This window comes from Rattus norvegicus, chromosome 16 (assembly GCF_021556685.1).
Source record: "Rattus norvegicus strain SHRSP/BbbUtx chromosome 16, alternate assembly SHRSP_T2T, whole genome shotgun sequence".
In the NCBI taxonomy this organism is placed as follows: Eukaryota; Metazoa; Chordata; class Mammalia; order Rodentia; family Muridae; genus Rattus; species Rattus norvegicus.
In genome coordinates, this window is record NC_141549.1 from 72,581,416 (window position 1) to 72,608,245 (window position 26,830).

Below are 26,830 nucleotides of genomic sequence, written 5' to 3' on the forward strand. Positions count from 1 at the left end.
GTGGTACATCTACACAATGGAATATTACTCAGCTATCAAAAACAACGAGTTTATGAAATTCGTAGGCAAATGGTTGGAACTGGAAAATATCATCCTGAGTGAGCTAACCCAATCACAGAAAGACATACATGGTATGCACTCACTGATAAGTGGCTATTAGCCCAAATGCTTGAATTACCCTAGATGCCTAGAACAAATGAAACTCAAGACGGATGATCAAAATGTGAATGCTTCACTCCTTCTTTAAATGAGGAAAAAGAATACCCTTGGCAGGGAAGGGAGAGGCAAAGATTAAAACAGAGACTGAAGGAATACCCATTCAGAGCCTGCCCCACATTTGGCCCATACATATACAGCCACCCTATTAGACAAGATGGATGAAGCAAAGAAGTGCAGACCGACAGGAGCCGGATGTAGATCGCTCCTGAGAGACACAGCCAGAATACAGCAAATACAGAGGCGAATGCCAGCAGCAAACCACTGAACTGAGAATAGGTCCCCCGTTGAAGGAATCAGAGAAAGAACTGGAAGAGCTTGAAGGGGCTCGAGACCCCAAAAGTACAACAATGCCAAGCAACCAGAGCTTCCAGGGACTAAGCCACTACCTAAAGACTATACATGGACTGACCCTGGACTCTGACCCCATAGGTAGCAATGAATATCCTAGTAAGAGCACCAGTGGAAGGGGAAGCCCTAGGTCCTGCTAAGACTGAACCCCCAGTGAACTAGTCTATGGGGGGAGGGTGGCAATGGGGGGAGGGTTGGGAGGGGAACACCCATAAGGAAGGGGAGGGGGGAGGGGGATGTTTGCCGGAAACTGGGAAAGGGAATAACACTCGAAATGTATATAAGAAATACTCAAGTTAATAATAAAAAAAAAAAAGAAATGTATATAAGAAATCCTCAAGTTAATAAAAAAAAATAAATCAACTTTCTAATATAAAAAAAAAAGATCCTTTCTGTTACAGAATCAACTACTATGTAAATCACCGGTTTTATTAGCGCATCAGCTTCTCCTGGGACATAATAGTAGCCTGAGCATTGGTGTAGCAAGCAGTGTCCATAAGAATACAGTGACCATCTTTTCAGTGAGAAACTTAATAGTCCCTAAAGATATTCCCATACATTAGTAGGGCAGAGAGTGCCTTTTAGCATGACAGAAATTAACGAGGTCGACCTACCGGCTTTGACCTCTGCTCCAGCCTTTCACAGGAGTTTTGCAGACGTCCGCTAAGCTTTTTGATTTTCTCAGCTTGCTCTTCAACTTTCACTTTTAACTCGGAATTTTCACGTTCAACCCTAAAATTCCATGTTTTAAAACAGTTATTCTCATAGACTAATCACTCTAATATCATGTGATTTTTTTAAAATATTTTTAACTTAGTTTACAAGGGAATGGATTTTATTGATATTTTACCCATGTGTATCATTAAACATTGATCTTCCTCATCCCTTCTCTCAGCCTGATCTGCCTCCGCCCCATATCCGTCTCCTGCTTCCGTGTCACAAGTGTCCTGTCACAGCCACTTGCTCCCCTTCTGTCCTGACTGGAGACCCCTGCTCCCTTTTCATATCTCCTTTTTTATCATGAAATGCCACATATAATTTTGATAAATTATACAAAACAGAAACAACATAAATATGACATTATTTTAAAAGTATGTGCAATTACATTGTTTTTCCCATTGGTAAGAATGTGCAAACTTTAGCTACAATGAAAAACATGTCACTGGTGCTCTACCACTGAGCTACTTCCAAAAATCAGAATTGTTTCAAGTGACTTAAAGCACAGGTCCCGGACTTTACACACAGATGTACTAATTGTCATAACTGACATATGCCCTTCCCCATCACATCTCATATTTATTTTATAAACACTCATGTCATATGCTGCTTTAAACTATACCTTTGTAAGTCATCTTTCGTCTTCTGGGCAATTTTTATAGCTCCTATGTGTTGATCCTGTGCCTCTTGCAACTAAAGAGAAAAGATTCAAAATAATTTACTAACATCCTGTCGTAAATGTACCCGTTGATTGGTAATGCGTTGGAGACTTCTGGAACACGGCTAGATCCCTCTGTGAACGTGCTGTCTGTGGCAAGTTTAGTGTTGAAACTTCCCAGAGCTGAGTATTACTACTCACAGAGTCTGAAGTAACACTGTCTCCCTTGTCACAAAAATGTGTCTTAATATTTCTTTAGGACCAAACTATATCACTCTTAAATTTAAACTGTGTATTATCTGATATAGATGTTGAAAGGCTTGGGAAATGGGGAAAGGAGATGACTTTGTGGTGTTTATATTTTTTGCATTCCGAATGCTAACATCATCACTGTTGCACAGAGTTCCAACAAACATAAACAGTGACAACTCTGCCAGTTACAGGACACCGATATGACATCTCGGCCTTTAGTCACAGATGCCTCAGCATCTGCCTCTTAACCCAAGTGCCACCAGCGACTACATTTTCCTTTGCCGTAAGCATGCTAACATTCTGTAATCCAGTGTCCTCATCTGTGAGACAGACATAATCATTGTATATACCTCACTGGGTTACTGGGAGGATCCGAAGAGAGAATTCACATGATCATGTGACCCCGGGTGATATATACCTGATGTCAGCATTGATACTATGTTTGCAAACTATGTTTGTTGTAATCACATTTGACCTCTCAGGAGCAGCACACCCGTGGGATGAGAGTGAGAGCACCAGAATATGGCTCTGATATTTCATCAGACTTTCGCTCAGTTCACTGACAGCTTTCCTTTCTAGCAATCTATGGCTTAACTGCTGTCAATGGTATTCATTAAGCAAGAATCATTGCTATTCATATTAATTATTCATTAATTTGGTAACATAATTACTCGTCATATTAATTGTTCATTAAGCACAATGCAGGGGTTGGGGATTTAGCTCAGTGGTAGAGCGCTTGCCTAGCAAGCACAAGGCCCTGGGTTCGGTCCCCAGCTCCGAAAAAAAAGAAAAGAAAAAAAAAAGCACAATGCAAACAACGTGCCTTGGTCAGGTCCCTCATTAATAATATGCGACCTTCTGACCATCAGAGGGAGGTGGACATATTAATCTGAAACTACTGGGCTCTGCTAGGACATCAAGGTTCTCTAAAATCCACAAGAAAGAAAATGTGTCATGTTTGCTCTTGTTTGATAATGAATTAATCTCTCCTGTTCCCCACCCTAGATACATGTATGCACACCAAGTCCCATATCTCTAATCTGCAATCTGCACATTAGAGGAAACATGTTCATCATCCTGAATTTGCCTTACACTTACCGTGATGACCTCTAGCTTTATTTATTGTCCTGAAAATGATAGTTTCATTCCTTACAGCTCAGTAAAACTCTTTTGTTCGTGTCACCACATTTTCTTTACTCATCTGCCTCTTGGTGGACAACTACTCTGCTCCCACATCTGGGCTGTTAGGAATAAAGCTACAGTGTACATGGATATGCGAGTGTCTCCATGTTTTCTATATCCCTCTGCAGAAAACCACAAACAAGGAAATGGCAGAAGTGTGGCGCCAGTCCCAGTGGACATATCTACAAAGCAACTCCCTCACCTAAGGTTCAGACAGAAAGACTCAGAGTGTATTAGACTGTGTATCCTAACAGTGTCAGAAGATACACTCATGAAGTCAACACCATGTCTGCTCATGTATGAGCTTAACAGTGACAGCAGTGGGCAGGCTAACATGGACAGAGGAAAGCCTGGGAGGCCTCACACACACACACACACACACACACACACACACACACACACACACAAACAAAAAAACTCAGTCAACAAACGCTCAGGAATTCTGAATAAAGTCTTCCCCAGGGAAGACTGCACAAATTGGTTGTCTAATGCCCACGGTCAGCCCTGAAAACATGCTTACAACCAATATTAAGCAGGCTGAGCGGGTCATATTTAGGAATACTTATGCATATACATGTACATGTAAATGTACGTAACAGCAATTAATAAAGGAGTTGATTAATTAGAAGGAGAGTGGAGGGGGAAGAGGGGGATCTGGAGAAAGTAAAGGGAAGGGATATATGATCCAATTACATTATAATCTTGAAAATAAATGAAATAAAAAATTTAAATGCTTGAATATGTATGCAAAGTTTTAAGTTTCTGCAGCTATGGGATTATGACAGGTTGTCTGTTGATGTAAGTTGACAAAGCCTATGTAACAGATCACATTACTGTCCTTACATAGGACAAATGTATTAACTCAGTCCAAGTGCCATTCTAAGTAACACTGGTGAAACCAGGTGACAGTGGGGATGTTTCTCGGTGACCCGTTCACCTCCTTCAGGGTGTTCCTCGCATTCCTCAGTTCCAGGTCTTGTGTCCTGAGACGCATTGCAAGCTGAGTCACTGCAGCTCTCTCCCTCTGCTGCTTTTCTTTTTCACTTAAATATTTCTTCATCATTTTGTAAACGCAATGAATATTCCTTGTCTCCTCGAGTTTTTTTCTTAGGGGGACCCTGAAGTTAAAGGTGTGTGTCATGACATTAGAGTTGTTGGGAAACATAGTATCCACTCTGCTCTTTATTGCTTTCATATCATTATGATAAATTAACTGTATATAAAAGAATATTTCCAATAAAAGAAAAAACAGACTAGTATTGTCAAATACCTTTGCTTTCTAGCCTTGTATTTTGAATTTTATAATTTAAGATTAAATTAAGTATTATGCAGGCTGAGCAGGTTATATTTAATACTATACATGTATATATTAATTGTGTATATATACATATGTGCCTGTGATAATAGTGGATGGAACAAAGAGCCCATGAATTTGAAAGAGAACAAGCAAGGGTATATGTGAGTGTTTGGGGAAAAGAAAGGAGGAATAAACCTAATTTTAATCTCAAATAAATTAAGTAAAGAGAGACTAAAGATTCTAACATCTCCTATGCCTTTTATGCTTGCTTGGCTTTTTCTTTTTGTAGCAGTTTCAACTTACATTGTTAGTTATTGTGTATTTTATGAAAACACAAGAATTCCACTTCAGACAGGACTATAAGAAATGGCTAAACTAATACTAAACACCAGGTTCTGTCACGATGGGGAACAACCATACAGGTATGTTGGCACGTGTCAGATCCAATTGAAACCTGGGGCTAATGGTTCACTGGGGTGCCTATTACTAAAACAAAGCTTGCGTTGGCCTCCAGGGTCACTCAGTCCTGTGAATCCTCTTCTCAGCTCTTCTCACCACCCCTTACCATTCCTGCAGCTCCAGAGACTCCTCCCCTCCAGCTTCTCCATTTAGGCCAGTTGCTCTCTTGGCCCCTCTCTGGATGCTCTCCCTTCCCCTTTCTCTGGCCCTCTCTCTTATCAATAAATACCCCACCCCCACCCCTTCTCTCTTGTCCTCTCAGTTTTGCCGCTCTGTCTAGGTCCCCCTCCCCCAATCTTTCCCCACCCTGTCAGTCACGCTTTCGTGGCACAGTTCTCGTGGCTCAGCACAGTGCTCTTTCCCCACGCAGTCAGTCGCTCTTTCCATGCAGCGCGCTACTTCCTCTCCCTGCTCTGGGCTCTTCCAGCTGCACTACAAAATCCTTCCCCTCAACCATACTTTGGAGTGGTCTCGCTCTCACTTTACACAGCGTGTGCTTTCAATCCCAGTGTTTTGGAGGTGGAGGCAGGTGGATTTCTGTGAATTCTGGATGATCTAATGATACAGTCAGTGTGAGATCCTGTCTTGAGGGGAAAAAAATGTCCTTTCACCTTAATCTGTGTATGAAAGTAATGATTTTGTAACATAATCTGTAATCATTCCCACTGTATTTTTTATTTGATGTGTGGTGATTTGGAATAAGCCCATTATCTTCAGCACACCAATTTTGGATATTTCTTTATTTACATTTCAAATGTTATTCCCTTTCCCAGTTTTCTGTCCATAAGTCCCGGATCCCCTTTCCCTTCTTCTATAAGGGTGTTCCCCTCCCCATCAAAAGTGTAGTCTTAAAATAAAAAAAAACTTTTCATGTAATTAAAATGACCACTTCATGCTCTATTGGTAGAATTATGAATGAATATAAACCTAAAGAAAAAATTAGAAATATTGGTCAAAAACATTTTAAGTATATGATTCGATATTGATAAACTAGTTTAAAATAATTAAGAATGCAGAAAATTGCTTATCTAGATGATGATAACACCTGCTGCATTATTTCTAAATCAATACAATAAAAATTCCACACAATATTAAGCAATAAAAGTGAAGTTTCTATATGCAGAATGTCTATAATGCACACGTTAAAACTGATAATTTAACGAGCGTATATTTAATTATTAGAGATATTCATGATTACCAGCTTGTTTTATTATTCCCAACAACTTCTCGGTCCAAGAGACACAGAATTTTTCCCCTGTAAAACTGTCGAAGGAAAAACTGCAATTACAAGACTCTCTCCATATCTGTACCATAGAGATCTCACATGGCTTTGACGGGAGCTTGTCATACCTCAGGTTGCAGAATTCTTCATCCCCTTGTACTGTTTCATCCTCTAGCTTTGCTCTCTCCTCTCTTGTTTCTGGTATTTCTGTCTTTAGGGCATTTTTCTCATTTTCTATCTTTTTATTTCTCTTTCTAAGTAGTTCATTAACTTTTTTAAGATCTATTGATGTGTTGCATGAATTAAGGGGATCAGGTATCTTAAATGAGCTTCCAGAATCTGGATAAAGGGGAAAAAAAAGACAAAATAAAATACAAGAATACCTTGCGTGTGTGTGTGTGTGTGTGTGTGTGTGTGTGTGTGTGTGTGTGTGTATACACATTTTAATCTTTCATTTCTGAACAGGTATAGACTGAATGCTGACTGAATGCCTAGGGTGCTAATTACCTTAAACTAAACTGTAAAAAGAACAGACTAGATCTATGTTTTAGTGTAAAGTCCAGTAGAAAAGACAGATTAATGACCATTATGAATTCAGATAACCGAAGTTAAAAAAAAACAAACAAACAAACAAAAGAAAAAAAACAGTTCTGTAACGAGTCATAAAATAATGCATGAAGCTGCTGGGCAGATGGTAAACAGGATTCCACCAGTCTACAGAGCTCTGAGAACACTGCAGTCTGCTTCTGCCCAGTGTGGAGAAAGGGTACTGTACCAATCACTATTAGTACATGAAACAAACAAACATGGGGGAAACGGTTCGTAAAGCAAATTTTCATAACAATGGACTGAATTCTGAAAACAACAAATTCCTCAAATCTCAAGTCCCTGCTGCATGAGGGGATTTTAGGACAAGACACAGAAGCATGAATTGAAGAAGAAATCAGCCAAGGCAGGAACAGTGGTGTGTTTGCATAATCTTAGTGTTCAAAAACCGAAAGCACAAGAATCCTGGGTTTGAGGCCAGCACAGTGGCTCAGAAATCAGAAAGAATGTCTGGCACTGGGGTCGTGGTCCAGTGGGAGGGAGATCCCTTACCTAGAGACTGCCCAAGACTCAAGGCTTAATTCCCACCACCACAAATGAAAGTGTCTATCGGGCTACTGAGGTTAAGTGACAAACTCCTGCATAGCATGAAATCAATGTCAGCAGGATGGCATTGGGTGAAGCTTCTTCCTGCCATTCCAGGCAACCTGAGTTCGATCCCTGGGATGGAACTTGTTATCACTCTTCTCGGACCTTCGCAAATGTGCTCTGGCATGTGCACGTGCAGGGACATGTGGTAAATAAATGCAACAGCAAAAGCATTATAGACCGTGGAAACGTGATTGCTCAATGGGCAGGACAAAATGGCACAGGCACAATGGTAGGCTCTGCGGAGACCCACCAGGAAGATTGACACAACAGCGTACGTGTTAGAAAACTACCCAGACTGAAGAGAAAAACATCTGAAATGTTTAAAGAACGCTGTGGCTGGGGCCTACAGTGCTGAGAACAGTGTTCCTGCCCATCAGCCAGGCAAAAGATTTTCCTTTAATCTATGAAAGAATTAATAGACTAGTGTATAGAAAAACAGATTCGAGGTTATTCACCCAGTAGTTGTGCAAAAGCTGATTGTGAACATCCATGGTAACTCTGCTTCAATTATTAGGGGGCTGACTGGGTCATATTAATAACTGAGTATTAAACACTGTCAGACTCACACTGGGACCAGAAGAAAGCTCTTCCATCCCTCTGAGCCTCATTCATGGAAGACTATGCTACCTCCCTGGGCTAAGCCACTGGGTCTTTGACATCTTCATGCCTGTGTCAGACAATACACATCCACTCTGGACCTCCCTAGCTCCCTCAAGTACTCTGTAGTATTCTCTTAATATATATATATATATATATATATATATATATATATATATATTCTCTTTATATATATATTATATATAAAGAGGAAGGAAAACTGAATAACTTTATTAAAATACATGAAATGCAGAAAATCTAATAAAATATGGAAGACACCCATAAAAAATTTCCAACAAAATTAAATCTAACTCATGTAAATGGAGAGGTAAACTTTGTTGAGGAGCCCAAAGATTCATTATTAAAATTTGAAATCTCCAAGTTTACATGGATGCTAGAAATTAGCTCCATGATAGATGACTAGCCTGTGTAGACTGAAATGTACAGGACCTAAACTTTATTCCCGCTGATGCAGATGGGAAAGGAAGGAAGGGAGGAGGGAGGGAGGGAGGGAGGGAGGGAGGGAGGAAAAAGGAGGGAAGGAAAGAAGGAAAAATAACATAAAAATGTGAAATATCTGGAATACTGAAAAATAAAAGGGACCAGAAAATTGATTTGCATATGTATTCTAATAAGATTAACTGTAAAGGATGTTTGTGTTTCAAAAAACTCACCATCCTCTGAGACTAATCCAGATAACTGAGTTACATCAACCATAGCTCTGACTTCTTTTGTTACCTAAGAGATAAATACCATTGTAAAAACAAAAGTAGCAATTACTCATTTTATACAAAGCCAAAGACACCAGTGAAGAGAAATCTGTTTTTAAAACTAACACACTTTATCAGTTATTTAAGTTTCCTAGACTATGTTTCCTTAGGGATCAGTGTTTTGGAACCCCAAACTTCTTTGAATATCCTGCCTTCCCAAACCAAGGAACCTGTTAGAGAAAACTATCTCCCTTTCCCAGATAGCCCAGTAGCTGCATGGCTAGCAATGGGATTGTGTATCTAACTCCCTTCTCTGTGTCAGAATTTTGTCTGCCTTGAGCTCACCCAGGTCTTACACGTGCTACTACAATTATTCTGAGTTCATATGTGTGGCTGCCCTTCTGTGTTTAAAAAATAATTGTCTCCTGGTAGTCATCAACTACGTCTGGCTCTTACGCCCTTTCCGCCCTGTCTTTTGCAATAACTTCTGAGCACTAGGAGCAGGAATGAGGTCTATATTTTCCCTTTAAGGTTGAGCATTCTGCAGTTCCATACTCTCTGCACAGTGTTTGGGGTCACTGTTAATCACTATTTGAAATAGAAACTTCTTAGATGAAGGTATCTAGAGATACACTGATTTGTGAGTATAACAAAGTTATTAGAAGTCAGTTTAATGGTATGTCCACTTAGCAGCTTACTAATAGTGTGACCCAATGACCCAGCTAGCCAGAAGATTTTAGGCCAGCACTGGTGCTCATATGAAGTTCATCTCACAAAGTAAACTTTTAATACAATCAGAAAGTGGTTGTTTACTCTTGGGATGTTAACATCACAGTTAGCACATAGACATCTTTTCAGGCCGGTCATAACTGTAGCTCAAAGGGCTCACAGCTAACTAAGGCTGAGGATTCCATTTCTCCTCCAGGAGTTTGCATAGCACCTTTCAGCAATATGAAAGCTAACCAGTAGGGAAGAAGCTTCCATTCATCACAGCTTGACTTTTGTCATAGTTTATGACACAAGTAAGTGGCATCTTCAGGAAAATGCAACTTAAAATTTTTCTTTGAGAACCCACCTCGCCCAAGTCAGAATGTCTAAAGTCAACAATGTTAATGCCTACGAATGGATACAAGGAAGTAGGAACACTTATTTGTTGCTGCTTGGAATGTCACCTGGGTAACAACCACGGAAATCAGTGCGGCAGTTTCTCAGGGAGTTTCTCAGGGAGCTCTACCATAAGATACAGCTATACTCGGGATGTATATACGCAAAGGCTCCACTTCCTACTCTAAAGATGTATGTTCATCGTGTTCATTGCTGCTTGACTCATGATAGCTAGGAAGTGGAAACCACCTAAATGGCTGATGAATGGATATTGGAAATGTGGTGCATTCGTACAATGGAATTTCATTCAGCTGTTGAGACAAAGAACATTATGAAATCTATAGGTAAATGGATGGAGCTGGAGATCATCTTTCTGAATGAGGTAACCCAGGCCCAAAAAGATCAATGCCAGATGTTCTCTCTAATGTGCGTATGCTAGCTTTGAATTTCAAGTATGTTAAGTTTAATTTGGAATACCCAAAGAGCTCAGGGAATTACTGAGGGTCCATGAGCAGGAACTTTAAATGGAGAAGAGCTATAAATGTGCAGTGTTGACAAGGGAATAATTAAACAGGAAGGTTAAAGTGGAATGGGAGAGAGCAAAGGGTAGGGTAGAGGAGCGGATTTGGAGAGGGATAACTAATACTAAACACATTTTTTAAAAGACAAATGAAAACCTATCACTGAGAAAGAAAGATAAAACAGAGCTACCTGATAATATGGCAACAATATCCCTTCTGGGTACCAGAAACTAACAACTTAAAAGCCTGGTACCAGGAATGGGCTTCTTTTCTTGGAGTTGTTAGCCAGGGAGGTACCATAGAACCCCTAACATTTCAGTCTATTACAATCACTCAAGGTTGTTCTCTAGAATTTAACAGTAAAATGAAGACTGTTAATCAGTAGCTACTTTTGCCTAGACACATTTTCAAAAAAAGTGTGTTTGTAGACAGAAGATAAAATTCCTTTTCTCTTTTATTTTCTTTATATTTTGAGATGGTCTTATCTGTGTCCCACACTAGCTTGGAACTCTCGATTTACTACAGAGTTGCCCTGTTTGGACTTTGAAGAGTCGATATTTCTGATGTGCATGAGTTTGGGAATTTTTATACCTCTTCATTGTGTTTTTTTAAGACGTATTTTAACTTTGAGTTTCACAAGGTTTCACAGCCTTTTACATAACCTTTTGAGTAAAAAATACTACAGTTTATTCTTTTAACAATACCTTATGTTTTTCCTTAGATGTTTTCTTCCGGGACCTATAAAAAGCACAAGTTAATATCATAAAAATGACAAACATACAAAATAAAAATAACATTAATTATTTATAGAAAGCATACCCTATTGTAACTATCTTATTTATTAACCATATAGGAAAATCATGATGTTATTCACATTTTGATAGACAGCAATAATCAAGATTAATTTTTAAACTTTTACACACAGTAAACTCTATTTGAAAAATACTGTTTAATTCCTTACATGAAGAAAACAATTTAATAAGAATATTAAGAAGTAGATTTCCAGGATCAAATATATGATTACTGTACATTATTCTAAATACTCTAATTACTGTAAATATGTTGAACTAACTAGTATTTTGTTAGATAGAAGATATGTTAGGTATTTTTATAAAGCAAAGATCTAGACAAAGAAATACCATGTAACTTGCCCAGATGATCAATTACAAACAAGAATTCATATCTCATAATTGAATGTATAGCATGCAATATTTAATATTCTAAAATCTTTATTACATTTCTTAATGAAGTCAAAATGAAAAATATCCTCTTGCCATGAACTAGAAAGAATCAGTTAGCTTGTCAGAAACCCTTAAAGAGAACATATCATGCTTTATTGTGCTTGAACATACAAACTGCATTGAATAACTATATTCCTCTCAAATGAGTCCATTCTAAACATCATTAAAACACGATTTAAAAGCTACCAGTAAAAAAAAAATCTAGTCTAAGTTCCATATTATTCTCCAATTATTTTATGTTTTCTACTGCCTTTTGTGATTAATTTTTTACTCTAGAATTGACTGCACGTGTCTACTACATTTAGGATTCCACTGTGAACACATTCTTAAACTCTTCATTGCTAACATCGCTTGCCCACAACTTACAACTTCTCAACATGAACATGCTGGAGTGTACTCACCCTTTCATGTGGACTATGCTGTTCTGTTTTATTTTCAAGCCTGACCACGCCACCGTGAACTAAGGAAATCCACAAGTTCTCAATCTTAGATCAAGAATTATAGATGGCCGCTTCCAGTTTCCATCTGCACCATGGAGCTAACTCTGTGCCACAGCTCTCCATACCCAAATTCTTCTCAGAGAGAACTGGTCTCCCGGGAGTGCTATCACTCCTAACTACGCAGGTGAGACCACCACTATTGCTCCAATAACTGGCCACAGAGGGACCCACCAGGAGCCCACAGGGCACGGAAACTGTGGAGCAGCAGGGCACAGGATCCTTTCAGTCTACATCTGTGCCTGGAGCTAACTAAGCCTATGGCAAGTTCTCTGTACCCAAATCCCGCCTGGAGAGAGCTGACCTCCCAGGAGTGCTGTTAATCCTAAATTCACAAGTGAGAAAATCACTATTGCTCCAATAACTACCCAAAGAGGGACCTACTAGGAGCCCACAGGGCCCAGGAATTGCCCAGCAGCTGATCCTTGCAGTTTCCATCTGCGCGCCCTGGAGCTAACCACATGCCACAGCTCTCCACACCTAAATCCTGCTCAGAGAGAACCTGTCTCCCAGGAGTGCTGACACACCTAAGACCACAGGCTCACAGGCTCACAGGAGGGACAAGCTCCAGTCAGAGGCAGCAAGACCAGCTAACACTAGCGATAACCAGATATCAAGAGGCAAGCACAAGAACCTAAGCAACAGAAACCAAGGCCACTTGGCACCATCAGAACCCAGTTCTCCCACCACAGCAATCCCTGGACACCACAACACACCAGAAAAGCAAGATTCTGATTTAAAATTGCATCACGTGGTAATGATAGAGAACTTAAAAAAAAACATAAATAACTAACTTCCTTAAAGAAATATAGGAGAACACAAGGTAAACAGGTAGAAGACCTTAAAGAGAAAAAAACGTAAATACCTTAACAAAATACAGGAAAACACAACCAAACAGGTGAATGAATTGAACAAAACCATCCAGGATATAAAAATGGAAATAGAAACAATAAAGAAATCACAAAGGGAGACAACCATGGAGATATAAAACCTAGGAGAGATCAGAAGTCAGAGATGCAAGCATCACCAACAGAATACAAGACATAGAGAATCTCAGGGGCAGAAGATACCATAGAAAACATTGACACAATAGTCAAAGAAAATACAAAACACAAAGTGATCCTAACCCAAAACACCCAGGAAATCCAGGACATAATCAGAAGACCAAACCTAAGAATAATAGGTATAGAAGAGAGAGAAGATTCCCAACTTAAAGAGCCAGTACATATCTTCAACAAAATTATAGAAGAAAAGTTTCCTATCCTAAAAAAAGAGATGTCCATACATACAAGAAGCCTGCAGAACTCCAAATAGATTGGAACAGAAAAGAAATTCCTCTGGTAATTACATAATAATCAAACACCTACTGCAATATAGACATATACATATATATATACATATATATATATATGAATTTACATCAGACTTTTCACCAGAGACCCTAAAAGCCAGAAGATCCTGGGCAGATGTCATACAAACCCTAAGAGAACACAACCAGCCCAGGTTACTATACTCAGCAAAACTCTGTTACAATAGAAGGAGAAAAACCAAGATATTCCATGATAAAGCCAAATTTACACAAAATCTTTTCCTCAAATCCAGCCCTACAAAGGATAATAGATGGAAAACTCCAACACAAGAAGGGAAACGATACCCTAGAAAAAGCAAGAAAGTAGTCTCCTTGTAACAAAACCAAAAGAAGAGAGACACACAACATAATTCTAACTCTAACAACAAAAAGAACAGGAAGCACCAATCACTGGTCCTTAATGTCTCTTAACATCAATGGGCTCAATTATCCAATAAAAAGACATAGACAAACAGATTGGATATGTAAACAGGATTCAGCATTCTGCTGCATACAGGAAACACACCTCAGAAACAAAGACAGACACTACCTCAGAGTAAAAGGCTGGAAAAAATTTTTCCAAGCAAATGGTCCCAAGAAACAAGCTGAAGTAACCATTCTAATATTGAATAAAATTGACTTTCAATCAAAAGTTATCAAGAAAGATAAGGAAGGAAGGGCACTCCATACTCATAAAAGGAAAAATCCACCAAGATGAACTCTCAATTCTGAACATCTATGCTCAAAATGCAAGGGCACCCACATTCATAAAAGAAACTTTACTAGAACTCAAAGCACACATTGCACCTCACACGATAGTAGTAGGAGATTTCAACACACCACTCTCATCACTGGACAGATCATGGGAACAGAAATTAAACAGACACAGTGAAACTAACAGAAGTTATGAACCAAATGGATTTAACAGATATCTATAGAACATTTCATCCTAAAACAAAAGAATATACCATCTCAGCACCTCATGGTACCTTCTCCAAAAGTGACCATATAATCAGTCACAAAACAAACCTCAACAGATACAAGAAGACAGAAATAATCCCATGCATCCTATCAGATCACCCTGGGCTAAGACTGGTCTTCAAAAACAACAGAAAGCCTACATATACATGGAAGGTAAAGAACTTTCTACTCACTGATAACTTGGTCAGGGAAGAAATAAAGAAATTAAAGACTTTTTGAGAATTTATATTCATGAAGGCACAATATACCCAAACTTTAGGATACAATAAAAGCAGTGCTAAGAGGAAAACTCATAGCTCTGAGTGCCTCCAAAAAGAAACTGAAAAGAGCATACACTAACAGCTTGATAGCACACCTGAAAGCTCTAGAACAAAAAGAAACAATTATACCCAAGAGGAGTAGACAGAAGGAAATAATCAAACTCAGGGCTGAAATCAACCAAGTAGAAACAAAAAGACCTGCACAAAGAATCAACAAAACCAGGAGTTGGTTCTTTGAGAAAATCAACAAGATAGATAAACCCTTAGCCAGAGTAACCAGAGGGCACAGAGACAATATCCAAATTTAAAAAATCAGAAGTGAAAAGGGAGACATAACAACAGAAACTGAGGAAATTCAAAAATTCATCAGATCCTACTACAAAAGCCTATACTCAAAACTGGAAAATCTGGATGAAATGGACAATTTTCTAGACAGATACCAGCTACCAAAGTTAAATCAAGATCAGATAAACCATTTAAACAGTCCCATAATCCCTAAAGAAATAGAAACAGTCATTAAACATCTCCCAACCAAAAACAGCCCAGGACCAGCTGGGTTTAATGCAGAACTCTATCAGACCTTCATTGAAGATCTAATACTAATACACTTCAAACTATTCTAGAAAATAGAAACAGAGGGAACACTACCCAATTCATTTTATGAAGCCACAATTAGGCTTATACCTGAACCACACAAAGCCTCCCACAAAGAAAGAGAACTTCAGACCAATTTGTCTTGTGAATATCGATGCAAAAATACTCAATAAAATTCTCACAAACCAAATCCAAAAACACATCAAAACGATTAAGTAGGCTTCAGCCCAGGGATGCAGGAGTGGCTCAATATACAGAAATCCATCAATATAATTCACTATATAAACAAACTCAAAGAAAAAACCCACATGATCATCTCATTAGATGCTGAGAAAGCATTTGACAAAATTCAACACCCCTTCATGCTAAAAGTCTTGGAAAGATCAGGAATTCAAGGTCCAAACATAAACATAGTAAAAAGCAATATACAGCAAACCAGTAGCCAACATCAAACTAAAGGGAGAGAAACTTGAAGCAATCCCACTAAAAGCAGGGACTAGACAAGGCTGCCCACTCTCTCCCAAATGTGATTAAAGATTGAGTTTCAGAGTGGAAAATTCAGTGTAACACATAGCAAAATATCTTATATGTAGGTGATGACATCATTAAAAATACTTTATTTCATTAACACAATTTTGCATTTAGTACATTGCAGCAATTTAGTGCTAGATACAGCCTTCAGCTTCCATTTTCTGTGGTTCAGTTTTGTGTGCGCTGCTTACGCTTTGAACAAATTGGAGTTTGCTGATTTTTGTTTCTGTTTTTGTTTGTTTTTTTTCTTGTCAAGTTGACACAAACCTACAGTCATCTGGAAAGAACTTCAGTTGAAAGGTGCCCTCCATTTCTTGGACCATTTTGCTGATTAATGGTTGGTGTGTGGTGTCTCAGTTCATTGTGGGCGGAGCCATCCCTGGGCTGGTGGTCCTGGGTTGTATAACAAAGCAGGCTGAGCAAGGCACTAGGAGCAAGTCAGTAAGCAGCACCCCTCAGTGGCCTCACCTCCTGCCCCCAGGCTCCTGCCCTGCTTGAGTTTCTGCCCTGACTGCATTTGATGATAAACTATGAAACTATGACTGAAATTAAATCTTTCCACCTGAAATTGCTTTTGGTCATGGTGTTTCGTCACAGCCAGCCAGGACAAGCCTCAACCATGGCACCACTGAGTTCTAAGTCTAATGTGTATAAACAAAGTTTTATTGAATGAAGCACACTCATTCACATATTGTCTATTGCATATATTGAACAAATTTTTGTGCATGCTACACAAGTCTTCTTTGCCAATCTTGTTTACAAACCAGGTAAGATGAACATCTGTTTCTTCAACTCTGACAACCCTGACTATTACCTTTTGGATAAAAGTCCTTAACATTATAGTTTGTATGCACTCATAAAAGCATAAGAGTTGTCTTATGAAATTTACCCCAAATTAGAATTTCTTATAGGACAGTAGCAGTATCTACCAAGAAATACTATGCTCTTACCGTTCATGCTTTGCATTCTCCTTAATAAGAACTCTCTGGTTGTTAATTTCACCAGATTTTCTCTGTAGAACCAGTTCATCCCTTGTAGAAGCAGCAGTACCACCACCACCAGCAGCAGCAGCAGCAGCAGCAGCAGCAGCATCAACAGTAGCAGCAGCAGCACTAACACTACCACCAGCAGCAGCAGCAGCAGCACCAACAGTAGCAGCAGCAGCAGCACTAACAGTAGCAGCAGCAGCAGCACTAACAACATCACCAGCAGCAGCAGCAGCAGCAGTAACAACAGTACCACTAGCACTACTACCACCACCACCACTACCACCACCACCATCACTACCACCACCATCACCACCAACAGCAGCAGCAGAGGCACCACCACCACCACAATCACCAGCAGCACCAGCGTCAGCACCAGCACCAGCACCAGCAGAAGCACCAGCACCAGCACCAGCACCAGCACCAGCACCAGCACCAGCACCAGCACCAGCAGAAGCACCAGCAGCAGCACCAGCAGCACCACCAGCACCAGCACCAGCAGAAGCACCAGCACCAGCAGCAGCATCATAGGGGAATTCAGCTCTGTCTGTTCCATTGCCTTCATGGTTCTTCATTTTTTCTTCAACCTTCCATGAAAAGACACAAGTGCATTTTGCCTCCTTACTACCTACAATTTTCTTAAAATTTCATACTTATTAATGTCACATTTTTAGAGCATCAGTAACAAATTAAAATTTATCCATTCTCTACTAAGGTATTATTCCCACCCCTTACGCCTCTCCCATTTCATTTTTGGTCCTTTTTTTCCATTTAGAAAGTAAAATATCAAAATATAAAATAAAATAAAGGTGCTTACAAAATTACATGAGTCTGCCAAAACTTTTAGATTTTTATACCCAGCCCTTTCGATTGAATTTGGTTTTAAAAAAAGTCATATAAAAAGTGCAGGAGTTAGAGTTGGCAAGCTTTATGTAGGGATAGATCTATTAACAGTTCTGGGTGGGGGTGGTGCACACCTTTAATCCATGCACTCAGAGGGCAGAGGTGTTCTTAGGTCAAGAACAACCTGGTCTAAAGAGCAAGTTCCAGGACAGCCAGGGCTACACAGAGAAACCCTATCTCAGAATCAAACAAAATCTATTAGCAACAATATAGAAGAAGGATTATTATATTTTAATTCAAAGCATATATGGTCACAGAGCTATACATCTATATGAACTGTCAATATTATGTCCAATTTTAGAATATTTCACCATCTACTAAAGCGTGGATGTAAGATCAATAATTACTAGCAATTTCTTAAACTGGATTAAAATAAGTTAAAGATTTATTGTTTAAAAAATGCTAAAAGTACCTTTTGGAAGATAATATTCCATTACAATGGCAGCCAGATTGTTTTTATGACTCTACTTTCTCCCTCTACATAAACCCTGAAGTCAGTGTCCACAAAGCCTGATTAAACCTTCAACAGAGTTACTACTGAGTGAAGTATCATCATTATTAAATAAAAATATCAACCCATTCCACCCTGTAACATGAGCACAATTCAGTGTTCATAAAAGTGATATTATCCATAATTTAAACTCAAGATCCAAATTTGATTTTACCTTGTTTATCGCATAAGAAGGTTTTATAAATGGAGGCAAAATCATGAGGCAAATTTCGGACTCAAGGAGCATGAAGTCTACCAGTGTTATTGATTCTAAGAATATTTGAAGACTCACAACTACTTAAGTTATTTAAGATTATACATTAGCTTGTGATATATGCTATTCAGCGAAGCTTACAAGGTGATTCTGCTTGTTTGATGATACGATACTTAAAAGAGGAAACAGTATTAAAGGAGCTGTGATATATCTATTTACCAATGACTGATGGCTCTCGCTGCTATTACACCTGCTTTGCTCATCCCCTGATGCCATGTTTAAGTCTGACTCTGATAAAGACATAATATTTGTAGTTAAAAATCATATACAGTCATTGATTTAATATGTATTGCTCAACATACATATGTACAAATGTGTACACGCACACACACGTGTGCACCACACACACACACACACACCCATAATAAACAAAAATATAGCTCTTGAATATAGTTTATGTCAGCCTGAGATAACCTCCCAGTGGAAAGCAAGAAGAAAAGAGTGGAGACGTCCTCTCCATATACACTTCACACTGGTCCATACTCTGCAGTTCTGTATCTAAAGATTCTCGTTTTGCCACTCTCAGCATTCAGTGACTTTCCATTCATTCGCTCAGTATACCCCTCTTATCCTGCTCTCCATGCCTCCTCTTCTTTGAACATTCTTAAAGTGTAGCTGTAATCCTCCTCCTGCCATGCCACTATGAACTTAGAGTGTCCCTGAAACCTCGTGAGACTTATAGTTTCCTGAGGAGAATGTTTTCCACGTGCTACATCTCATGCCTCTCTAAGCATCCAAAAGGCCACATTCTTTAGTTGATAGAATATTATGGCTCCTCTTGCTTTGCTAATGTTCCTCTGATTGACTGATATGACATTCACTTCTTACCTTCCTCTCCTCCACTTACAGTAGTTTTGCTTCTTTGACCCACAGTCATGGGCAAATGACCAATACCCTTTGTTTGAAGATGTTTGGAAGCATTCTAGAAAATAAATGAATGCCAGTAGTGATTTTTGTGAATATTTCCTAAATAATCTGTAGCTAGAAAAATCTACATCTTCTACTTTATAAACAGGTATTCTTGAAATGAGGGAATGTATATATTACAAACTTAAAAACTTACAAACTGCATAGGGAAGATAATATATGCTGTCTAGGTCATTTATTTTAAATTTCATCGGTAGCTACTTAAACTGACACTGGAATGAAAGAATAAAAATTAACAAGAGTAGGAATACATGATTTTATTATTTGTCCCTCATAATTGGTGGACACTTAAACTAGGTTCTTGAATGTGTTAATTTCACTTGTTTTTCTATAACTCTAAATATCTACAGGAATTCCAGTGACTAGATAGTTTTATTAACACAAAGACATATGTCATTAAAAACTATGTACTATAGCAAAGGAAACTCAAAGAACACTAAGGAAACCTGTAGGACACACCCCAGAAGAATGTTCAGCTACACGCAAGCTACTATTGACTCTAAGTTCAAATCTCCACAATTAGCTATTTTTTTCTAGATGATTTTAAAATTAAATTTTGGTTATGGTCTGTTTATATACAGAAAATCCTTAAACTCTAAAATATAATTTTCTCACCTATGGTGATTTACTAAACTATTAATATAAAAAATAAAATTGAATGTTTACATACAACTGACTGAATATTTTCACAGGCCTGAGCTTGTTTCTTTTCCTCTGATATCACTTGTAAGTCGGCTTCTGACAAAACATAGATATATTTACTTAAGGAATGAAAAGCCTTTATACAGTATGATTCTTTGCAATAAAAGGAAAAATATTAAGTGAGTTACATAACAAAAACAGACTCAATAGGTCATATTTATGCTATATATTTATATATATAGTAAAAATAATAAATACTAAAAAAGGGACCATTAATTTGAGAAAGAGTAGAAGTGTACATGGAAGAGGCCGACATAGTTGGAGGGAGGAAATAGACAGAGTGAAGTGATATCACTATATTTTAATTTAAAGTATGTTAATAAATATAATAAAAAATAATTACACTAATCATTAAATTTTTAACTTCCCAATCAAAGCCCCCAATTAATCAATTTTCAATTTGACATTCATTGATTAATAAATACATGTAGTTCTCAAAACATTCACTATAAATTGCTACTTCATTATTTAAATTTGGAGGTCTTGTGTTTATGATGATGGTCTTGTTGTTGAGTACTTTTCATACTATCTCAGAGTTGGGCCTTTCATGTCTGTGTTGTCTGTTTTTCATTTTATTGTGACACATACCAAATGATATGCGTGTATAATTTAAGTAACAAGTTATTAAGCACTAACTGATTCACTATCAAACTTAAGAAGCAGAACACTTGCATTCGGTATAAGTCACCTGACCTTCTCCCCTGTTCCTGCTGTGTCCACAATTGTGATCATTATTTCCGTTAAATTTTCTCATATGGCTCTGCCATGAAGTCATGTATTCCTGAGTAGCTGTGTTTGCCCTATCTTTTTTGTAAACTCTGTGTCTGTGGGTTATTAGTGTAGAAGAAGAAGTTTCACTTCATGATTTAGGTGGTAGACAGTGCCATCCTCAGTCTGTGCACATGTGCCTGCCATTCATACACAGGCTCGCCTACCCAACATAGACACATTCAGAAACTCATAGGAACACATAGAAAACAACATGAGATAGAATAAATTCAGACTGAACAATATTTCATACCACACAGCCATATCTGTTTCTAAAAACAACAACACATTTCTTTGCTTAATTTCGACATTTTACGCTTTATTCCTTGAACTTCTACACTATATATTTAGCCTGATTTTCTCTGCTGTTGGAAAAGGAACACTCCTTTTTCAGCTCAGGAGGAGGCATGAAATCTGTGGCTAGAGTTTTTGCCTCCAGGGAAGATATGTTTCCTCAGGGTTATAAAACTTTGGAAGATTGATTAGTTGTTTCATTATCACTTAAACTAAAAGACATTTTCTATTTTTGAGGGATCCAAGCTTTTAGTCCTGGATTGCAGTAGATAACCATATCCTTTCTAGACAAAGAGTCGTTTATTTGTTATTTTACTGAGCTCATACTGGACTCTGACACTGCAGGTAAGAAAATGTTACAAGGATTCACAGTTGAGACATAGAGATGCAGCTCCCAGGCAGGGTCAGGTTAGGACTGGTGACAGGTGCAGGTAGGAGCTGGAATGCTGCCCTTGAGAAGAAAATGTTTTTCTCACTTGGCCTTAAACTATGCTCTGCCGTATCCTGTTTCTGTGGAAGCCGTTCTCACGCTTTCTTGGTAATGGCGAGTATACTTTGATAATAAGAAGAGGGGTGATTTGTTATGTGAATATTTTGAGAAGAAACCTTTGTTTAGTCGTATTTCTTTGTTTAGTCTTGCCTCGGTTGTTCCTGGTATCGTGGGAATAACAATCTTATGGTATCTTGCCAAAATGGAAATTGAGGTAATGCATATTCATATCTATATAAGGATTAATAAAGCTTGCAACTGCGTGCAGCTGCTTCTGCCTTTGCTCTGCATCCCCCGTGTCCTGGTGGTGTGCGACTGTACCCAGGGCCCCCAACGCACCAGACATTAACAATTCACTGTCAGGTACTGTTAGATGTGTCGCCTAAAGGGGAAATTTGGGAAGCTAGAGATGAGTACTGAAGCATAAGAAATATATTAACAAGAAAGACAGTGTACTATTATGTGGCAAAAGTATCAATATTGGTCTAAAAATAGAGGGAAAGCCAGGGAGGGCATTTCCAGTGATATCGTAGTGTCAGAGAAATGTGGCAAACAAAGAACTGAGGGTTAGCAAGGACCCTAAGTCAACACGCCAAAGATGTTCACATTCGCGATTATTACTGCACTGGGCATAATAGCTAAGACAGGAAGGAAGCTTCGATAGCTACAAAAACTAATAGATTAAAGAGAAATATACATACCTGTGGGAGTTTATTCACGGGTAAAGTAAAAGAAACCATGACACGTGTGGAAATAAAAACAGAAATATTTTGTTAAGCAAAATAACCCAGAGTCATAATGTCATTTGTGTTACATTTTCTCTCACACAAGAAGTCTAGATGTAACTTTATATAAGAATATGTGGTGAGCGAGTGTGTGTGTGTGTGTGTGTGGTGTGTGTGTGTATGCGCGGGTGCGTGCGGGTGTGCATGCGTGTGTTGTGAAGATGTAGAGGAGACTATGAGACTGGAGGGGAAATGGTGCAGAGAAAAAGAAGGGAGGAGAGAGATAATGGGATATATATGACAAAAACAGAGGGTTTTACTATGTACCCGGAAGAAGGAGACAAGCAAGACGGGAAGAGGACAGAGAGAGGAAAGTTGTAGAAAAGATACATTGTGAACTGTTTGGAGCATCATCTGTCAATTAAAAAGGTGATGGCTTATGGATTGGACAGGAAATGGGAGGTGGGACATCTGGGAGGGAAGAGAATGCTAGGATAGAGCCAGGCAGGAGATCCGCCCAGGAAGATGTGAGGAGACAGACACATGTTACCTGAGCACAGGTAATGAGCCACATGGCAGAATGTAAGTTAAAATAAATGAGTTATCTTTAGTTATGATCCAAGGTATTTGTAAACATAATGAGTCGTGGTCTTACTTCTGTACATTAACGGGAAAATAATAGGTAGCCTGATTTTAAAAAATGGTGAAACACTGTGTTAAAAACTGCATTCCTGAACTCTATTTTTTCCATAATCTTTCCAAGTATAAAATTACTAAATATCAGTCCAGAAAAGCAGTTCATTTAATGAGTGATTCCCTAAAGAGCAGATGCTGGGATTAGCATCCTAAGAGATGTGCAAAACCTGCATGAAGGCTGAGGTTGCACACACCATACTTTGATGTTTTCCTCTGTGTGTGCATCTCTGTTAGAATTCTTTGAAGATTTCTCAGAAATGTCTGCTTATTGTCTATAACAGGCACATCAAAGAATAACATCACAGATCAGAGTTTAGTTCACTGGTGGAAATTAAGAAGAGCACACACATTGTGAGGTGGGAGCTAGGGACAAACAAATTTAGGTAAACACACCAGCAAGCCAACAGAGACATATAGTCACAAAAAAATCGGAAGAAGAGCAGACAAGCGGTGGGAACAAAGAGGAGATAAGTACATTGTGTGAGCATCTGGCTTTACGTGTGCTATTGGCTGTAATTATTCTAAAGCATATCTGAACACCCTCTGTAAAACAGATCATACGTTACACCATAAGGCACACAAAGATTACCACATCATATGGACACCACCTACAGACTAGACACCACAATCGCCAAGGAGAAATGAAGTTAGTAGTAAATAAATTATAACAGAAATTATACATGAAGTTTGCCCAGCCCACCCACTGTGCTTTCAGTCCGAACATGAAAACACACCTGTGTTTTTAAAACAGTTCCTTTGTGTGTAATTCAGGATCACCCAAAACTCCTATGCATGAGAAATCTTTGCATCAGCCTACCAGAGAGCTGCCTATATAACACATGTGAACAATTTTTGAGGGAACATCATTAATCTTTTAAAAATACAGATTTTAAAACTTAAAATCCCGTAAACCATAAGGGACGCTGTGCCTCCAGTATGGGACTGTGGATATATCAACGCATACAAGTAGAAACACCTGATTATAGCTGACAATTAGAGAAACTGTCTTCAACTCCCAGGTAGCTTGCTATGAAAGAGTGGTGGTTAGAATGACATTAGAATTGTTTACATGAAATGCATCCATCTGATTTGAAGAGCTAAAGAATTTGAACTCAAAGGCAGATCATATCAAGTGCTCATAAGCACGTATTAAAGAGAAATCTCTATTTCTAAATTTACCTGCCGTGAATGATATTTCAGGATTCATTACTGGGTCTTCAACTGGTACAGAATCTTGCTTTTTGGCAGTCGTCTGCGTGGGGTTAAAGGGAGAAATTTAATGATGTTTGTAAAAGTCATATATTGGTAAGTTAATGATACGCAATAAAATGTAAACATTATTACCTTCAATGCAGAATGTTCATCAGGAGAGTCTGAAAAGGCAGAGACATGTAACTAGTTATATATTAACATGACAAAGTCAATCAGAATTTGATACAGTATAGAAAGTTAGTATAGAAAATTATCTTCATATTTATCACTGGAAATACTGCTCTTTTTTTTTTATTTTTTAATTCTTTTTTTTTTTTTTATTAACTTGAGTATTTCTTATATACATTTCGAGTGTTATTCCCTTTCCCGGTTTCCGGGCAAACATCCCCCTCCCCCCTCCCCTTCCTTATGGGTGTTCCCCTCCCAACCCTCCCCCCATTGCCGCCCTCCCCCCATAGACTAGTTCACTGTGGGTTCAGTCTTAGCAGGACCCAGGGCTTCCCCTTCCACTGGTGCTCTTACTAGGATATTCATTGCTACCTATGGGGTCAGAGTCCAGGGTCAGTCCATGTATAGTCTTTAGGTAGTGGCTTAGTCCCTGGAAGCTCTGGTTGCTTGGCATTGTTGTACTTTTGGGGTCTCGAGCCCCTTCAAGCTCTTCCAGTTCTTTCTCTGATTCCTTCAATAGGGGACCTATTCTCAGTTCAGTGGTTTGCTGCTGGCATTCGCCTCTATATTTGCTGTATTCTGGCTGTGTCTCTCAGGAGCGATCTACATCCGGCTCCTGTCGGTCTGCACTTCTTTGCTTCATCCATCTTGTCTAATTGGGTGGCTGTATATGTATGGGCCACATGTGGGGCAGGCTCTGAATGGGTGTTCCTTCAGTCTCTGTTTTAATCTTTGCCTCTCCCTTCCCTGCCAAGGGTATTCTTTTTCCTCATTTAAAGAAGGAGTGAAGCATTCACATTTTGATCATCCGTCTTGAGTTTCGTTTGTTCTAGGGATCTAGGGTAATTCAAGCATTTGGGCTAATAGCCACTTATCAATGAGTGCATACCATGTATGTCTTTCTGTGATTGGGTTAGCTCACTCAGGATGATATTTTCCAGTTCCAACCATTTGCCTACGAATTTCATAAACTCGTTGTTTTTGATAGCTGAGTAATATTCCATTGTGTAGATGTACCACATTTTCTGTATCCATTCCTCTGTTGAAGGGCATCTGGGTTCTTTCCAGCTTCTGGCTATTATAAATAAGGCTGCGATGAACATAGTGGAGCACGTGTCTCTTTTATATGTTGAGGCATCTTTTGGGTATATGCCCAAGAGAGGTATAGCTGGATCCTCAGGCAGTTCAATGTCCAATTTTCTGAGGAACCTCCAGACTGATTTCCAGAATGGTTTTACCAGTCTGCAATCCCACCAACAATGGAGGAGTGTTCCTCTTTCTCCACATCCTCGCCAGCATCTGTTGTCACCTGAGTTTTTGATCTTAGCCAATCGCACTGGTGTGAGGTGAAATCTCAGGGTTGTTTTGATTTGCATTTCCCTTATGACTAAAGATGTTGAACATTTCTTTAGGTGTTTCTCAGCCATTCGGCATTCCTCAGCTGTGAATTCTTTGTTTAGCTCTGAACCCCATTTTTTAATAGGGTTATTTGTTTCCCTGCGGTCTAACTTCTTGAGTTCTTTGTATATTTTGGAAATAAGGCCTCTATCTGTTGTAGGATTGGTAAAGATCTTTTCCCAATCTGTTGGTTGCCGTTTTGTCCTAACCACAGTGTCCTTTGCCTTACAGAAGCTTTGCAGTTTTATGAGATCCCATTTGTCGATTCTTGATCTTAGAGCATAAGCCATTGGTGTTTTGTTCAGGAAATTTTTTCCAGTGCCCATGTGTTCCAGATGCTTCCCTAGTTTTTCTTCTATTAGTTTGAGTGTGTCTGGTTTGATGTGGATGTCCTTGATCCACTTGGACTTAAGCTTTGTACAGGGTGATAAGGATGGATCGATCTGCATTCTTCTACATGTTGCCCTCCAGTTGAACCAGCACCATTTGCTGAAAATACTATCTTTTTTCCATTGGATGGTTTTGGCTCCTTTGTCAAAAATCAAGTGACCATAGGTGTGTGGGTTCATTTCTGGGTCTTCAATTCTATTCCATTGGTCTATCTGTCTGTCTCTGTACCAATACCATGCAGTTTTTATCACTATTGCTCTGTAATACTGCTTGAGTTCAGGGATAGTGATTCCCCCTGAAGTCCTTTTATTGTTGAGGATAGCTTTAGCTATCCTGGGTTTTTTGTTATTCCAGATGAATTTGCAAATTGTTCTGTCTAACTCTTTGAAGAATTGGATTGGTATTTTGATGGGGATTGCATTGAATCTGTAGATTGCTTTTGGTAAAATGGCCATTTTTACCATATTAATCC

The 26,830-nt window shown here is 38.8% G+C and overlaps 2 protein-coding genes across 41 annotated transcripts in view; one reads left to right on the forward strand and one right to left on the reverse strand.

Annotated features, from left to right (window-relative positions):
* The window catches only part of Erich1 (glutamate-rich 1), a gene marked incomplete at its 5' end in the record, with an annotated part of 52,793,804 nt that overhangs the window by 41,710,856 nt on the left and 11,056,118 nt on the right, over positions 1-26,830 (forward strand).
* The window catches only part of Poteg (POTE ankyrin domain family, member G), a 178,154-nt gene that overhangs the window by 24,673 nt on the left and 126,651 nt on the right, over positions 1-26,830 (reverse strand). For all 41 annotated transcript variants that reach the window (XM_087588854.1, XM_087588848.1, XM_087588835.1 and 38 more), the window contains 12 exon segments: positions 24,535-24,563; positions 24,370-24,442; positions 20,186-20,253; positions 19,417-19,510; positions 18,748-18,818; positions 16,886-17,508; positions 11,188-11,221; positions 8,823-8,886; positions 6,483-6,693; positions 4,314-4,494; positions 1,907-1,977; positions 1,182-1,299 (listed from right to left, as the gene is read on the reverse strand). In XM_087588854.1, the coding sequence (XP_087444980.1) occupies positions 1,182-1,299; positions 1,907-1,977; positions 4,314-4,494; positions 6,483-6,693; positions 8,823-8,886; positions 11,188-11,221; positions 16,886-17,508; positions 18,748-18,818; positions 19,417-19,510; positions 20,186-20,253; positions 24,370-24,442; positions 24,535-24,563 (1,637 nt within the window).